General features: G+C 48.2%; 1 protein-coding gene and 1 long non-coding RNA gene across 8 annotated transcripts in view; one reads left to right on the top strand and one right to left on the bottom strand.

The window, feature by feature from the left end:
• The first annotated feature begins 3,249 nt into the window (after positions 1–3,249).
• LOC119236695 (uncharacterized) overlaps positions 3,250–18,129 on the top strand; it is a 44,833-nt gene continuing 29,953 nt past the window's right edge. The window contains exons 1-2 of the long non-coding RNA XR_005123148.2: positions 3,250–3,328; positions 12,307–12,428. This is a non-coding gene — a long non-coding RNA (uncharacterized LOC119236695). The remainder of the gene's footprint in view (positions 3,329–12,306; positions 12,429–18,129) is intronic.
• Positions 15,015–18,129, bottom strand: part of TENM2 (teneurin transmembrane protein 2) — a 3,493,894-nt gene continuing 3,490,779 nt past the window's right edge. For all 7 annotated transcript variants that reach the window (XM_054691588.1, XM_054691585.1, XM_054691584.1 and 4 more), the window contains one exon: positions 15,015–17,109. In XM_054691588.1, the coding sequence (XP_054547563.1) occupies positions 16,348–17,109 (762 nt within the window). In that variant the 3' untranslated portion in view covers positions 15,015–16,347. The remainder of the gene's footprint in view (positions 17,110–18,129) is intronic.

Genomic DNA, 18,129 nt, shown 5'->3' with positions numbered 1-18,129 from the left:
ATAGCTGGTGGGATTGTAAATAGTATAATCACTTTGGAAAACAGGCAATTTCTCAAAATGTTGAATGAATGTAACCCAGAAATTCTATTCCTAAGAATATAATCAAGAGAATTGAAAACATATGGCTGCACAAAGCCTGTACATTAATGTTCATGGCAGCTTCATTATAACCCAAGGGTAGAAACAGTCCATTGCCAATCATAGATGAATGGATAAACGAGCTGTGGGATACCCATAAACTGTTGGTGGTAATACAGACTGATCAAACCCTTATTGGAAATAGTGTGGAAGTTTTCCAAGATATTAAAAATAGACTTCTCACATTATCCAGGAGTTCCACTTCTAGGTAGCCATCTCAGGAATATAAAGACACTAACTTAAAGATGCATATGTATACTCCTATTCATTGCAGCACTGTTTGCAATAGCTAAGTTATGGAAACAACCTAAGTGCCCAATCACACATGAGTGGGTAAAGAAGCTGCGATGAAGATTATATACGTATATAATGGAATACTGCTCAACTATGAAAAAAGATGAAATCTTGCCATTTGCAATCAGAAGGATGGAGCTGGAGGGTATTACGCTAAGCAAAATAAGTCAGAAGGAAAAAGACAAATACTGAATGATTTCACTCATATCAATATATGGAATACAAAGGAACAAGGCAAAACACGGACCCTATTTGGGCCAATCAGCAGGATAACTGAGGCCCAAAACTTGCCACAAGTCTAAAGCACCTTCTGGTAGGGAACCAGAGGAAAGGGGTAGAAGGGGCCAGGCAAGTCTGGAAGGAAAAGAGCAAAATTAAAATCAACCCAGCCTCCCCATGGGTCTCTCACCTACTTCTCTGTCTCCTTCAAGTGTCTCCTTCTGTTGTAGAGCAACCCCGATACAAAACGGGGTGCCTGACTGGGTCCTCACCCGCGTGCTTAAAAGGACTTATCAATGCTCTACTGCAGGCACACGTGAAAGGTTAATAAAAGGTTTATTTACAAGGGAAGGGGAAATGAGGAAATGTACAGCTCAGGGAGAAAAGTGGGAGACAAAGTTTTAAATGAGTCCTACCCGATCCGCCGATCAGGAATCCCAAAATGGCACTCCGAGAGCTGGCCGCCAGCCAGGAGCCATGAAGCCAGGAGGCGAGCGATAGCGAGCCAGAGGCCCCAAGGCCCACGTGTTTGGTTTTTATATCCAACCTGGCTGCCCAACTCCACCCTCAAGTCCCAGCCACCCTCCCTTGGTGGTGATGGGATTTGTCTTTCCCAATGTCTTGATGGCTTTAGTCTGGAGTGGGGGTGGGGTCCACAAAGCCTGTATGGGATTATCTCAGGACATCCTTTCCCCCTAACACTTCCATGTCCCCCAAGTCTCTGGTATAAGTCCAAGAGTGAGAAGCAAGCACAGCTTCTTCTTCACTTTCACATGTCTCTGATCCACGTGCCTCTTCCAGGTTTTCTGTTGCTCAATCTGTTTCCTTCCCTTTCCCCAGTCTTTGCTAGCTTCTCTGAGTTGCTCAGCTCCACCCTTCCTTGGGAGGGTGGAACCCGGGAGGGAACCTGGAACTTCCCCTCTCTATAGATAACACATTGTTGCTGTCAGTGCAAGGTAGAACCTGTGTCCCAGTGGGGGGTTGGTGATTCCCCACCTCTTGACTGGACTTGCCTGGAAATGCCTGGGGATAGCTTGAGAAATGGTATTGTCTTATCCCTCCCAGGAAGATAGCCCTCCAACTGGGAGCTGTGGAGGCTGGAGTGGAGTTCCCATCTCACTGAGCTGGGAGTAGGGAGGAGGAATGTGGGTCTTTGTTCAAATACCACAGGCTACTACAGATTTTTTCCTTTTTTTTAGTTTTAGTAAATATTCTTGAGCATATGTTTCCTCATTTTCTGTATGCTCATAGATCCACTTCCATTTCTATATGCCCACTGGTGACGGTTAAAAAAAATAATTTTCCTCTGTTTTGTTGAGGAATGATTCTTAATTGTACACTGTGAAGCCAGAAGTGGAACCGGGAAGATTTTTCAAAGGCACAAAACTGGTTCTTATAATTTTATTTGAAAATTTACAATCTGGCATCTCATTTATGAATTAAATATCTGTTGTATCTTCCTGCATGATAGAAATATTTCCAATCTGACATCCTCTATATAAACATAATGTTCCAGTCAAAAAAATCTCAATTCTTTATGGTTAGGATAGTTTTAAATGGAAATATAAAGTCATTTAACTAGTACATAGAATTATCAAAATGACAAAATTTCTATTTCATGCACTTTATATTCACATCTATTTAATTTTTACCAAAGATTAGAAACAATGCACAGAAATAACTGCTGTTTTATTTCACTTCTCATTGTGATCATGGTCTATGACCATTCTCTACCTTCAGCTTATTGGTGGCCAAGAATGGACTAAAAAGAAAAGAAACTAGAGTTTGTCCATCCCCTTTCCTTCTCTGTCATCATTTTCAGAGTTATGTGTCTGGCCAATAAAGAAAAGTCTTGTTTTTTTAGAATACATTGAGTTTTCTAGAATACATTTGATGCAAGTTCCCACTGGAATGAAAACGCTTGTCCTCTAAGGCTGTGAAAGGCAGGCCAGTTGGGGGAGCAGACAGCACATACGCAGCCCTTGGATCTCCCCAACTTTGGCACCCTGGACACAGGAGATCCTAAGCCTCAATAACATGAACTCGCTCTTCCTTCCCAGCATCAGACACTTAAGGACTGCAGGGATGGAGGTGACCTGAATAGGCACCTACCTGGGAGTAAGGGGCCTGTTGGCTTTTGCTCCCCTCCCACCCTGACCTCAGTCACTCTTTTAGGTCTCCCCTTTCCACAGACAGGGAGCCGAAACCTCTAAACTCACACAACCACAGTCCCTGACATTCCCAGTGCCACCCTCAGCCATGTCAGGTCAGGCATCCTGATCCTGCCTTCTCCGAGTCTCACAACTCCTCGGGGTCGCGCTGGACTGGCACGACCCCAGCTCCCACAGCTTGGGAAAATGTTCCCGGAATATGACCTCCACGCACCACAGTCAAGAACTGGTTGCAAATGAAGTAAGGGATGAACAGGGATGCCCTGGGTCCAGAGGAATCTCAGAGGACAGTGGAGAAGGCCCAGAAGAAAGTGCACTTCCCAGAGCGAGCCCAACCCGAAGGAGGTAGGAACCTGCACTGCCAGGAACGCAAAGGGGAGGGTCGTGCGGTGGGGAGCCCACAGATGTGTTACACCTGAGGCCACCTCCAGGGCTCCGCGACTCCTTGTCTCCTCTTCCAGCAGCAAAGGGCCTGGAAAAGCTCACTTTTCAGTCCTGACGTCAAGGTACAGTAGCGGGGGTGGTGGCTGGGGCGTTGACGCCTCCGTGTGTGCCAAACCAGGATCTGCTCCAGCAGGCCTTTGACTGGACAGAGCTGGCCCGGGCCTGTTGGCAAGAGGACAGTTGGTGCAGTTCCTTGAGGCGCCCCCTGTCTAGAAGGCCTGGTGCCCTGGGGGCATAGGCAGTCTCCAGGAGCTCTAGGAGTTGACCCAGGCCTGCCAAGGCCCCGAACCTCAGCAAGAGGAATGTAAACTTCCTTAGCAAAATCAGACTGAGGGGGCTGGAGAATAGATGATTTGAAAGGGAAGCTTTCTCAGCCCTTATGCTCTAGCCCTGGCCACTCTCTGTCTCCCCTTGCCACCGACCAGGGAAGCCGCCCTCCAGATATCACCTGCCCTTCCTAAGGTGGCACAAACCACAGACCCTGCTGCCCAGTGCTTTCCTGGGCCGTGGCAGGTCAGGCACCTGGGCCCTGCTGTCTCTGAGGCCTACACTGGTCAGGATCTATAGGGACTTGGTGGGAACTCAGGTCCTGTCCTTGGGAAAAGGCTTCTTGAGTATGGTTTCCACATGCCACAGGAGGATCTACCTGGAGAAGACAAGGGTATGGAAAGGAATGCTCCAGAGAGAGCATTGCTCCAGCTGAGAGAACTGAGGAAACAGACCAAAATGAAACTGACCCTCTCTTTTCCACTGATAGAGCACCACTATCACAGCTGTTACCACTTTGCTTTTGAATTGATTGGATTTTAAGCTCCAGTACAATGAAGACATTTGAATAAGGTTTACCTGTGGATAAAGGTCCTTGGGTATATTTTCTTGGGTGAGGTAACTCAAGTATAGTTCCTCTTGGGCTGTACATTTGTGAACTAAAGAGACAATGATCTGTCCCTCTCCAAAAACCCAGTAAACAGTGACAGGAGAGGTACAGGGTACCTGCTAGAGATGTTTCTGAACAAAAAAAAAAAACTAAACTAAACAAAAATGGGGGAAATGCAGTGACTGTTCCGAGCAGTTATGATTCAGTCAGTATGTGTTACAAACTTTTTGACTAGGTCTCTAGGCCTGGGAATAATTCTTCATAGTTCTCCATGCCTTTCTCTGAATAATCCTTTTTTTTTTTTTTTTTGCCATGAAAGATAGCAAGTATTTTAACTTCATGGATTTATATATTTAGTTTCTTCTCCAGATTTGGGGAATTTTCCTCTATTATTTCATTGCAGCTGAGTAGTTTTTTTCAGCCTGCTTCTTTATAGTACAATTTTTAGAGCAAAGGTCACTTTTCATTTTGTACTGTTTCTGTCTCTTCAGGCCAAGGTGGTAATGTTTCTGAATGTATAATTCTTTAGAAAATATTGCTGATTTTCTGTGAATCTAGTTGAGTTTTATCATTACATAAAAGCCACATTACAAAGCTTTTCAATGGAATCTTATTTCTACTTTGGGTTTTTGCTGAGAAAGCTGAGGGATTATACCCTCAAGATTCTCATAAGTGCTATTGTTGGAGAACATCTGGATACATGTAAATTCCCTCACAGAACCTTTTACTGGCTAGGTTTGACGCAGCCAACTTTGAGTTTGTGAGTTTTAATGCACGACTTCTCAGTCTACCCTTGGTTTCATATTTGGCCCATTCTGACCCCGTCCCCCAGCAATGTTCTTTGGTTGGAAGCTGTTCTTTAATTTTATCATCACTTTATCATCACTGCTTTTGTTGAGCAGTTCCTCCTGTAGGCTTTCCTACCCCAGGACAGGCTGCCTTTGCCAAGCCCAGGCTCTCTGTCCTGCAGGACGGAGAGGTGACACTCAGCGATCCCACTCAGCATGCAGCTAGCAGTTAGGACTGTGCCATCTCTGCAAACGCTTCACTCCCCTGGGTCTCACCGAATGCTCAGAACCGCCACACCAGACGTGGGGTCTCATTTCCCCCCATTTTACAAATAAAGAAGTTAGTCTCAGGGAGGTTTCAGAGGCGTCCAAGACTCATAGCAAGCAGGTGGGATAGCAGGGTTCAAACTCAAATCATTGATTCCAAAACTCATGCTAAGAACTACATGCCCTATATATCCTCTCGGGAGTTAGGCTGTCACATGACTTGACCTATGAGGTCAAAGGAGGAAGGACACGCTGTTGTGCTTTTTTATATGTAGTACGTGTCACATACTGAGTAATATTCTACCCTGACTCGTGCCTCTCCTTTGTCCAGGGAGAAGCGTGGGGTGTGTGTGCTGGGGGAGAGGGGTGAGGAGTAAATGTGAACACCTCCAGCCCATGCTTCCTGCATCTCCTATATATACTCCTTCTCGACCTATGTAGCTCATCCTATCACCTTGAAGCCTGCACTAGACATTACCTGTGGCCCTTGCAATGTGTTTCATGCACACACACTTTCGTGCTCTTCCTCCAGGTAGCCGACACTGAATATCGTGACTGCACGCACACACCACACTCCGGTACTTACCCAGGCATATCCCATGTGCTGCTCTACACAGAGGGGAACACACAATGTGATTGCAGTTCTGTGTTCTGCAGGACGTAGCACTTGATGCAGACCCTGGGTTTACACCCTACCCTCAAAACCCCATCTGCAGTACATTCCTGGGCTCCCTCTCCCTGGTCAGTCCTTTCTCCTTACCCCCATGCCAATGTCCTGAGGAAGCTCAATGCATCTTACAGTGCTGTGAAACCCCAAAGGTCAGCCAGTGGATGTCCTGAGAGTAAAAGAAGGAAGGAAAAGAATATGGCAGATAGGTGCTCTGGGGAAGAACACTGCTTCCTCCAAGCAGCCCTCACGCCTTACTGTTGGGGGCTGATGGACATCAGCTCACACTTTCTAGAAATGCTATAGATCGATTCGATGGCTGCACCCCAAGCCCTACCCAGAGAACATTATTTAGGGGTCATCAGCCACCATTAAGTACTCCGTTGCAAGAGCTGTGTGACCCCTGGTATGGGATAGGATGGGGGGAAATAAAAAATTACACTGTCATCTCAGCATAGCACCCCTCCCCCAACTCCTGGGATAGGCCCCAGAGGTCCCCAGCCTCCTCTCTGCTGTCTTTCTCTCCTTTGGATTGCTTTGACACTCCCCCTGGTACAGCCATGACTGTTCCTCACTGCATGGAACCTGCAGCTATTCTGTCTTAGGGGTGTTGGATGGTCCCTCAGGAGGCCTGGGAGGGAGTCATGGGAGGGCCGGGGTAGTGCCAGAGAGGAATGCATCTCTCCTCCACACTTAGCTCATGAATCCAGTTTCTGAGAAGCTCCTGGGTGTTGGAGTCCAAAGAAGAGGAGAATCAGGGTGGAGACACAGTCCTAAGTTCCAGAGCCCCTGGGTTGAGTATGTCCCTTGGATAAATATAGACAAGTGCTGATAAAGGTCACTTTAGGGAGAATGAACCGTCCTCACCCCAAGACAGACACTTTTCCTTTCAAAGGCAGGGATCTGCAGTTGGGGAGAAATGAGGAGGAAATGGGGAGTGAATGTGCTAGAATGGTGATTCTCAATGGAGGGCAATTTTCCCTCTTCAGAGGACATTTGGCAATGTCTGGAAACTTTCAGGCTTTCACAACTGGGCCAGGGGTTAGAAGGGGGGATGCTGCTGATGATCTTATAATGCACAGGACAGTTCCCTTTCTGCCCTTCCCCAAGTCACCCACCCTAAACAGTAATGGTGCCCGGATGGCAAAACCCTGCACTAGAACACAGGCTGGCCTGCAGGGCAGAATGACCTGTGCTTACAAAGTGGTTGACCGTGTGGAGAAGTCCTGCTCCCCATGTGTGGAGGAAGGGATTGGGGCTCTGAATGAAATAGGGTAATGCTGACTTCCCCCATGCCATCTGCCCAGGGACAGGGTCTCCAGATTGGGGCTAGAGAGAGGCTTCCTGCCTTCTCAGAGGAGGGGAATGTCCAAGGTGTCTGCAGGAGGTGGGCACCCTAAGGGGCTGAGTGCCTTGTTGGCTGTCAAGGTTGGACCCAGGCCTTCCCAATGTGCTGTTGATGCACACATCTATGTCTTTTCTTCTAAGCCCCCACCAGAGCTGAATGAGCTTGCCCCATCAGGCCCCCCACCTCTAGCTGGTGTTGCAGTTGTCTGTTTGCTTTGGACTGCTTCTGGATGGCTGGGTTTTAGTCATTTTTGTGTCCCCAGCACTTGGCTTTGTCTAGTGAACACCTTTGCTGGAATGCACAAAGCTGATTTCAGTAGATAAATAAATCTGCAGCTAACACATTTTTGTCTAGGCAGCCATCTTCCCTGGGCATCACCTTTCCCCCATCTTTATGGCCCAACAGGGCTCATAGGTTTGGGTCCAATTCAAGATCTTCTGTGAGCCGGAGAGAGGGTTACTGTCATTTCTACCAGTGTCACAAGGATATAGGTTTGGGGCTGTTAGTCTTCTTGGTGGAGACAGCCTACCCGGGAATAAGGCCACACATCCCAAGGGAAGCTGAACTGAAACTACTGGATCCAACTGTGCCTGAAGTCAGCCATGGCTTTGGGTTCTCCAGCTTTTACTTTGAGTTGGGATTCTGTCACTTACCACTGGTTGACACAGTCAGTCCCCAATTGTTAGTTCAACTAACAACTTTTTGATTTTGGATGGGATAAAAGTGATACACATTCAGTAAAACCCTGCTTTGAATTTTGAAATTCCATCTTTTCTGGGGCTAGGGATCGGTGGTGCAGTCCTCTCTTGGGGTGCTGGATGGTGTGAGGGAGCACAGCTCACTGTCAGCCACACCAGGACATCCAATAAATGACAGGAGCCATTCAGCACTTTATTATAAAATAGGCATTGTGGTAGGTGACTTTTTCTAGCTGTAGGATCTTGTGTTTTGAGCAGTTTCAGGTAGGTGAGGCTAAGCTAGGATGTTGGGAGTTGAGGTGCAATAAATGCATTTCCCACTCAGGGTATTTTCTTTTCTTTCTTTCTTTTTTTTTTTTTAATTTCTGTTTTTCACTTATTTTTTTTTTCTTTATTGAGATAGTATTGCTCTGCAGCACTGCTTATGGTTTAGGGGAATAAACTCACATCCCTCCAAAGTATGTTTCTACCCTACCTCACCATCAAAGCACCGATAGTAATTTTTTTTTTTTTATAGAGGCATGTTATTTATTTATTTGTTTGTTTGTTTTGTTTATACATGCACTGCGTACAGTCAGAAGCGAGGGAGGGTGAGAGAATTCACCAGAGCCAGAGCGGGGAGCAGAGCAGGCAGAAGGACCGAAGTACACTGCTGAGGGGAGCAGCGGGCGGCAGGAGAGGTCTGCGCGCCATGTGGGACCCTCCTCCGGTGGCCGGGGAGCAGCCGGGGATCGAACTGGCACCGCAGAGATCGCGGGCAGCTTCGCAACCCAGTGCTCAACTGCTGCGCCACCGGGGAGGCCCAGCACCGATAGTAATTTAGCCTAGACCTTGGGCCTCCTCTCTCCTCATCTGACCCCCACCCTTCCCATCACTCTAGTAGTCCAGGATTTGCTGTAATTCCCATGTTCCTTCCATCTTCTCAGAAGGGTATTTTCAATTGACAATGGGGTGATTGGGGTATAAGTGGAGAAAGATCCGGATAGTGATGCAGCCTGGGGGCAGAAGCCAGTCCATGTTCTTCTCCATGTCTCCCCCCACCGCACCCCCTCCCTGTCTCCTGCAGGATAGATGTTCACGTGATTGACTGAGTCAATGGAGCAGATTCCTTCTGTCTGGGGTGGCTCCTGCCTTGGAATAAGATCTGCCCGTATTTGGCTGAGATAACAGTGTGGTAAGGGATTGTCCAGGGAGTGACAAATGAAAATGGAAAAAAAAAATGGGATAGTAGACCGAGAGGAAAAGTAGCTTCCAGCTACCCAGGGTGGAGTGGGCTGTTATTCTGTCACTTCCTTGACTTCTCTCAGCCTCAGTTTGCATCGTCTGGATGAGCAGTTGGGAAATTCAAACAAGGTCAATTAATGCGGGTGAAAGGGCTTTGTGAAAGCATAAGGAGGAGGAGATCATTTTTGCTTCCAGTGGAATAGGGTTCAGAGGGTGAAGGGGACCACTGGAAGGTGAGCAGGGAGGGGAGTGCTCTAGGAGGGTGGCCTCCCCCATGAGCACCAACGCTGGGTGGGGAGGGGCTCAAGGAGATTTGATTCTGTGGGACCTGCTGTGGAGCTGGTCAAGGTGCCAGCTGGTTACCCCACCTCCATGCCCCTGTAACTGAGCATCCAGGTAAGGATTCCTGCTTCATCTCTGGCAGGATGGATCCTGGGTGGGGTGTTTGAGGTGGTACAGGTGACTTTCATCTGTGCTTCCTTCCTCTGGGACCTGTTTGCCCAGGGAGATCCCACTGCTTTAGCTGCTTTATTAGCTTGCGTGCTGGGAGGGTGGAACGCGAACTGGATCCTGTTAGTCCGCAACAGGTTGAGCTTCAGGGCCCAGAGCATGTCTAGCTGACTTGGGGACCAGAGTCCTCCTTCAGTCCTCACCGCTGACAGCAACGACAGTGTGCTGGGTGCTGGGCGGGGTGCCTATCACAACCATCCTATGCATCGCGTTGTACCCATTTCAGAGGAGGAAATTGAGGTTTCAAGGTTTGGTGAAGAGCTTAGACTTAGCTAGAAAGGGAAGTTGAGCTTCAGAGCCCAGAGTGTGTCTAGCTGACTTGGGGATCAGAGTCCTCCTTCAGTCCTCACCGCTGACAGCAACAACAGTGTGCCCAGTGCTGGACGGGGTGCCTATCACAACCATCCTTTGACATCGTGTTGTACCCATTTGAGAGGAGGAAACTGAGGTTTCAAGGTTTGGTGAAGAGCTTAGACTTAGCTAGAAAGGGAAGTAGCAGGAGCTTTAAGTGATTTTTTTTAAGACCATGTCCCTTTAGTAGTAGTTTGCCATTATTACTAAGTGCTGGACCCTTGTCTAGCAGTTTGCGTATATAATTTTTGTTAGTCTTTCCAAATAACCCTGTAAAGTAGGTATTTTTACTCCTGTGTAACAAGTGGGACTCGGAAGGTGAAGGGATCTGTGGAAATCTCCCAAGGAGAAAAGGGTGGAGCTGGGCTCCGAATGGAGGCTGGCCCTTCCCAGGGCAGGTCTTCGGAATCTTCCTCCCAGAAATCAGCCAATTCCAGGGCCCTCTTTTAGGTGCCCCTGCCAGGGTCCAGGACTAAGCATCTCTTCGGTCTGTGGCTGCTGAGATCTTCACCACACCTGCCCAGGCTGCGCAGGAAGATTCCAGGGGAAAGGCTGCCACCTCGTGGTCAGCGGCGGCCCCGCACCTAGCAGCAGGACGCAGGGGGGCAGGGAAGGCGGGGTTTGGGCACAGGTGAAGGCAGTGCGGGGAAGACGCGGTGCTGTACAGCCTGGCTCTTGGAGGGCGGCCCCACAGCCCCACAACTAGCGTGCCCGCTCTGGGCTTAGGAGGGAGCACTTGGCTGCCGGCTACCTCAGGACTGAAGGTGGGTCTCGACCGTGGGCCTGGTCCATCAGAACTCCCTGGATAGTCCTGGCTGGGACGCCCCAGAGATGCCTGAAGGTGGGCTCAGTTAGACTTCTCAAACCCTTCTCCTGCGGCGTCCTGTCCCTTCACCTGAGTGAGTTGAAGGTATGTTGGTGGGCCTGAGGCTTCCCCTGGAGGGAGACCCCTGAAGCTGCCTGGGGACAGATCCTGTCCTAGTGTCCTACCCACCCTGTAAAGGCCCAGCTCCCAGCTCTGAGAGTGTTCCAGAAGCTCCTCCTCACTCTCCAAGTCTAATCCTGCCTGGGAGCTTTCCTTCCATCCCTATGCCCTCACCTGGGCTGTTCCAGTCTTTCTGCCGGTTTTTTCTCCACTTTGCAAGTTGAGGGATTTCCTAATCTTGAAGAACCCTGCCGAGGCCCTTCTCTACCTGCAGGAGAAGGCCCCACTTAGCCTGGTGTCCATTTCTGCCTCATCTCCCACAGACCTCAGCTCAGGCTGCCCAACCCCCTTCAGGCACCATGCAGTGCTTCAGGCTTCAGCTTCCAACCGCCCCGTGGCCCCGTGATTCTGCTTTGATTACCCCGGGCAGCAGGTCCTGGGTGTGTTTAACACACTCCCTGTATGATTCTACTATGTCAGAACGGTGCTCAATGCAGTTGCTGCTCCAGCCTTTTTGGCCTCTCCTGCGGCCTGTGTTCTCTGAGTGCCAAGTGCCCTCAGCCACCTTTTCTATCTGGCTTCCCTTAACTGAGAGCCGAGATCTCCGGGCCCTCTGCTCTGGGCTTATGTGCTCGGGTGGTGCTCCTATGTCACTTTGAGCCACTGTGTCCAGGCTTGTGACTTCCTCCTTATAACTTGGAGGTGGATTTTGGATTGTCTTATTGATCTGTGTCTTACCAGCTTCTGAAAATGCCAGGAACAACATCGTGCTCAGGGATGGTGAGTGGCAATAGCTCTCCAGTGGCTGGGCCGAGTGGCCAGTCTCCCAGAACCTCCACACACTAAATGTCACCCTTTGGAAAAGTCCCGAGAAGTGGGGCTCTCACACTGACAGCAGAAACCGTTCCCCGTCCCTGGGGGTGAGAGTGGGGTTCACTGCCATAGGATTTTAGAGAAGGCCCTCCCCTAACTTCCCCAACTCTTATATGAAAATCCCTGTGTGTGTGATGAATAGGTGATGCCTCAGTTTCCACTCTCACCACCTTAAGCCTGTGTTTGGAACAATAATTTTAAAATAATAAAAATAAACATTTGCTGGACTCAGACACATAAGTACTCGCCATGTGTCTGAAAATGCAGTGTCTCATTTAATCATCACAGCAGCCCTGTAGGTGAGGAAACTGAGGCTCACAGATGCGAGTTAAATGGCAAAAGCTGCTTGGTCTCACCAATATCAGTCTCCCCTTCTTCCTGGATTCTTAACCAGACTACATTTTCTAGTCTCTTTTGAAGTAGGTGGAAAGAGAGGGTAGGTGAGCGATATCATTTCCAGGTGTGGCCACTAGTTACACATGTGATCTGAGAGCTCTTTGTCCATCACCCAGATACATGGAGAGGACTTCTGAGGACCGAGAAAAAGGCTGAGCTACAAGACTGAGGGAGCTGGGATGTCCAGTGACTGTGGAGGACGGAGCCACGCCCACACCTGACCGACAGTGGATGCTGAGTGAGAATTCAACTTTTTTGTGTTGACTTATATGGGATTTCTCTCCTAAAGCAGTGAGTGCTATTGATTTGAATTAATACATGGACCGTCTCAAGTTCCCATGTGGAGTGAGTGGTCCAGTTAGGATTTGCTCCCAGGCAGATTGACTTCAGACTTCATTTTCTTCCCTGTCCTTCCAGATTTCTCTATCAATGTGCAGCTACTTCTGAGAGAGATCAAACATTTCACTGGTCATTTTGGGACTTGCCTGGGGAAAGGCAGTAGAGAATTTTTACTTAAGCTTATCTCCTGTTCCCATATTATGGGATGTTGTGTATTACAGGCTGGCCTGAGTGTAATAGGAAACTCATGGGTGACTCAAAAATGGTTGACTCAAGAGAGGAGAGTTTCAGGTCCTAGTAAATTCCGGTGATGTGATTTCCCGTGTGCCACACTATGTACTCACCCAGGGGTACATCTGCCATGCTCTGAGCATGCTCCTCAGTGGCGTCTTGCGTGAGATCAGCTCCCTGTCTTCTTGGCCCCACTAGCTGCATCTTCCCCAGAGAGACACCACAGATGAGTGAATCCCTGACAGCTTCCAAAATCCAGGACTCAGTTGGCCTCAGGGCCAGCTGGAGATACGGTGTAAGTCTTTATCCGCAGGGTGCTGACACCAGCAGAATTAAAGCAGGGAGGTAGACCAAAATCACACCAGAGGAGGATTTGCTGCCTGCTTATCCCCCTTTTGGAGGGAAACAGGTCAAATTTACTGCACTTGGGGTGGGGGAGGGGAAAACAAGGGTGTTCACAGGTGCATCCGAGAAGGAAGCTCTTGAAGGTTTTTTTCTGTTTGCTTTACTAAATTAGAGCTCCTTCTGTTGGTCATGTCAATAGCACTCAGGAGGGCTGATGCCTGGGTTAAAACAGGCCAGCCCTGCTTTTCTCTCCCTTGCCTTCCACCTTGGGAACCGCCCCTGCCAGGTCGGCTGGTGGGGAAGACGGGTAATGCAGGGCACACGAGGGTCCCTGGGTGACACCACGCAGGCTTCCTGGCTTCCTGGAGGTGGTTTGAAATCAGCCCTCTCTGGGTTTGAACCTGTTTCTAATACTAATGGCTGCTTGATAATTGGCCTCACCTGAAGTTACTGCTACCAGGAGTTCATCCTTGTCATCTATCCACTCAAGTTGCTTCCATTTTCTCCTCTGTAGTTCAAAGTAGCTTCATCTCAGGTTGCTGCTCATCCATCTGTTCTTTCAGCTCCTGCACACGACCACATCAACCCCCCACTGTTCACACTGCATCCCTAGCCCTTGCTTATGAAATTTTAACAATACCCTCATTTTTAATGTAAAAAAAGATAAACATTGCTAGCCTTCAGTCTGTGTGCTCTATCCTCTTCTGAGCTTTGTTCCAGTTTACCAGTCTTTCCACAGTGCCTTTGCACACACTGTTGCCTAGACTGGAATGCACTTCCTTCTCTTCACCTGTTTAACTGCTACTTAACTTTCAGTATCAGCAATGTTTGTGACATTCTTAGTCTAGGTCCCAGCCCAAATGTGTGTTTGCATGACTTCATACATGCATCAGTCTTGGCATTTAAACCACTGTCATTTTCACTATTTGAACCACATGGGTCGACTTACATGTGAGTTTTTTTCTGTTCACAATTTCCACATTCATGGATTCAACCAACTGCGATGCAGAACCTGACTATAAGTTACTCAGATTTTCAACGTGCAGGGGTCAATGCCCCTAACTGCGTTGTTTCAGGATCAGCTGTAATTATTGGGTTTATTGTCCTATCTGTTCCTCTGACTATGTTTTATGAGGCAGAGGCCCATGTTTGTGGTTACTTCCTTTACCCTCAGAACTTAGCACAGGACCAAGCACCCAAAAAGCTTTCAGTGAAATGTTGACTGAATAAAGGATGAGGATTAAAATAAAACATTGGGTGCAGAGCACTTACCGCTTTTCCTAGCACATGCTAAGCACCAATGAGTATTACTTATTAATAATCATACTTTTATTCAGACTGTAGAATTACAGTTTTTACAGTTAGAATAGAGGAAAGAAAACACAAAAATTCATCCAAATAATAAATCTTCTTATTTAGGTTGTTGCAAGTGTGTAAGTTTTGGGGTAAATTGAGCTAGTCTGGAAGAAAATCTACATACACCCATACACAGGTCTCCCGGGATGGGGGCTGTTCTGCCAGCAGCTCCCAGAGGGAGAATGTGGCAGCAGAGAGAAGCCTGGCTGTGCCAGGAGACCTGGAAGGGAACTATTCATGCATGGATGGCCAGCGGGTGCCACCCCCCCACCCCATCCCAGCCCAGTCTCTCCTTCCACTGCTGCCAGAGAGAGGGGTGCCATTGTGAGTAGGGGTGACATGGGAATTTGAGCAGTTTGGAGTACAGGGTAATACGTCTAAGAAAAGCACCTCTAAAAGCTCAACTACCCCCTGGGCCTGTGAGTCTTGGCAGCGCCCCTCTCTCCAGCCACACTTGCTTTTCCTCACCTCAAAGCATTTCCACAGAAGACCAGTGTCCACAGGAGTTTTAGAGACTTTATTTATGTATAAACAATTTAAACACTTTGCCATAAATTATCTTTGCCTGTCCCTAGTCTTTGCTTAGCAGCAAATTAAAATTAATATAAAAACTCGATGAACAATTCATACATGTATATTACAAAAAAGTTCCTGTACCAAAGTTCTTATTAGACATTTTTTTTTTGTTTTTTTTTTTGTTTGTTTTTTTGTTTTTTTTTCTTTTTCTTTTTCTTTATTTTCTCTCCTCATGGTGACTGTCATGTGATTGTCTCAGTTTCTGGACCAAACAAACACACTAATAATTTAAAATCTGAAACAGTGATTGTGCCTTGAGGCTTATGTATGTACAGGGTGATCTGAAGTGGTGCCCGTTAGCAAGAGTGTCACAATGCCACACCTCTACTGCAACTGATACCCACGAACTACGGAATCTAAACGGACTACACCCTGTAACTGCGTATTACTGTCCACAATGGAATCTTCAAAGACAAAAGAGTATGAAATTTATCAGTAGTGATTATAGCCACCATTTTGAATTAAATTTTACACTCTGCGCTCAAATAAATTAGCTCAGGCCAGACTAAGTTGGGACCTGAAAGTTAAGTGCTGAACGGTATTATTTCGCTTTGATTTTTGATATGAATTGCGTTTTTTTTCTTGTGTTTTATTTTTTTTTCTTTAAAAAGTATTTCCAGTGCTCACTCTTTCACTTTGATACCCCCCCTCCCCAGTCGCTACACACAAATCACCCCCAAAGTTTTAAATGCACCTGTATTTGTTTAAACGAAAAACGTCTAAAGTATTTGTCCGGCAAGTCTGGGTCGCCTTCCTCGCTGGTCTGTGACGCGGCCCTCGGTGTCTCTGCGTCGTCGCTCACCTGTCAGTGAGTGAGGTAATGGAGTCGGAGGCCTCCCGTCTTCAGGTCTTTGTTTTCCGGGTCGGTCGGTGTGTTTGCTTTGCTGTTTTGTTTTGTTTCGGGTTTTTTTGTTTTGTTTTGTTTTGTTTTGCTGTGTTCTTTTTGTTCCTTTTGGACATTTCGCATTCTTTTTCTTTTTTTTTTTCTTTTTTTTTTTGTCTCTCTTTCCGTGTAAGACCCAGAACAAGTGGGTCATATTTTAGGGGAACTTGGAACATTTTTGTGTGTTTGTTCATTCATTTGTTTTGTTTTCCTTGGAATTTTCAGCCAGGCTTTAGTCTACTTCAGGATGTGGGACTTCTTGCTTGGACAGTAGCATTTGAACTCAAAAAATGTGAGCTTTCTTGCCACTGGCTATCCTAAAGCAGCCGGCCGCAGTGCCCCGTTAGGTCTTCATCTCCTTAGGAGAGGAGATCACAGTTTACGCCTGCTGAGCCATCCAGACAAGGAATGGCAGCAGATTATTTTGTTACCTCTTTCCCATCTCGTTCTGTCTTAAAAACTGGATGTTGCTGCTACTGTCTGCTAGCTCTGGGTATTGCTCTACAGGAAGCACGTAGTACCCCTCATAACCTTGCACCCGTCCTGTGCCCAGAAGCTGCTGTTTCTCGCCCTCAGTCCACAGGCGGCTCCCCTCTCTCCCGTCCCTGGCTTTCTGCTGCTCCTTGGCCCAGGCGGTGCCCAGGGCCCTCTGCCTCGCCTGGTCCAGAACTCGGGCCTTCTCTTCGTCTAGGGTGTCAGGGGTGAGGCCGTAGCGGATGCTGAGCAGCAGCGTGGAGTACTGGAACTCAATGTTGGTGAACCTTCGAGTCCTGCCATTGACCAGCAGTGTGGGCTGGGACACGGTCACGTTCACCCCACTTTCCAGCACCTTGCGGCCGGTGGTGGTGCCCAGCGTGACTAGGTCGCTGTCGGCTGAGCCGATCTTCACAAAGTAGTGGGTGTCCTTGCCCTCGATGCTGTAGTGCATCTTGTCCAGGTAGTAGGCATTGTTCAGCACGGAAGCCACCTTGCGGCTGTCCTCGCTGGCGATGCTCGACACGCCAGTGGTCACCCGTCCTTCTTTGATGGCAAACATGATGCCTTTGCCAATGATGGGTGTGGTGGTGGCAAACCAGTGGCCGGCTTTCTCTCGGATGTTGGCGTGCAACTTTTTAGAAATAACCTGCCCTTCGAGAGCCATGAAGGCCTGGTTATGCCTCTCTGTTGTCTGCTGGACGCCTGTAATGAGCTGTGGGCAGAAGAAAATGCAGAAAAGTGAGGAGAGTGGTTGGGGATATAGGTGGGGGGGGGGGTTCATGACAGAGAGGGCCAGAAAGAGAAACACTTGGACTCCCCTGCAAGACCGAGTCTTGTATCTGTATCATGTGAGCAAACAGAGCCCTACCTTTTGGAACCGGGACAGGCTGGGTGGTTTCCAGGGCTCTGAAGGCATGGCCTTTCCATCTATAACTATGCCTCTGACTAGTTTCTCCACCTCACTGGCCTCTGCACCCAGGCCTTCCCCCTTACCATGTCTTGCCATTGTTAGAGAATCATGCCACACCAACATTTGGGCAGCTACCTGGCATGCTTCAGGCCCAAGAACCTCCTGACCTGAAGGGCAGACTGTTTCAGCAGCTGTGAACCCCACTGCTGGCTGTGACTTAGATTTCTTTGAGGCTGACGCCCTGGATATTCATTAACTTCCTTGTGCTAAGAAGACTCTCAGCCCAAGACTTTACTAAGAAAACTCTTACTCTACAGGGTTTTGCTAGGAGCAGAGGGATCACTGGGAATCTACTGGCCCTGGTAAAGAAAGCAGAATCTTAGGCACATTCCAGGCCTCCTGAGTCTGAAGCTGCATCTTAACAAGCCACCCAGAGGGGGCTGTGTGCATATTAATGCTTGAGAAGCACCAAATTAAGATGTCTGGCTTTAAGGACCAGAGGCACTATCCTCAGGCTTGGAGTCACTGCCTTTGGATCCCAGTCCTGGTCATGAGGAACGGAATCACTATTCTCTCTTTGGCCTTGAGTTCTCCACTCACAAATTATAACTCTTCTCAATGGGTGGCTGGGGGACAGCCTGGGATAAGGGAAGAGGCTGTGTTTGGGGGGTAACAGCACTTTGATAAATGAGAGAAATGATAGCTATTCATCCACTAAGTGGGTCCCAAGGGGCAGGACTGAGTGATGGTCCTTCTCAATTACCCAGTAGCTCCTCCTGGCCTCTCTCTAGTTACACAATTTGGACAATTATTCAGAGCAGC

This window comes from Talpa occidentalis, unplaced genomic scaffold (assembly GCF_014898055.3).
Source record: "Talpa occidentalis isolate TD23 unplaced genomic scaffold, MPIMG_talOcc4v2.1 talOcc4.9, whole genome shotgun sequence".
NCBI classification, from domain to species: domain Eukaryota; kingdom Metazoa; phylum Chordata; class Mammalia; order Eulipotyphla; family Talpidae; genus Talpa; species Talpa occidentalis.
The sequence above is the reverse complement of the archived record's forward strand: the minus strand, read 5'-3'. Positions and strand labels throughout refer to the sequence as shown.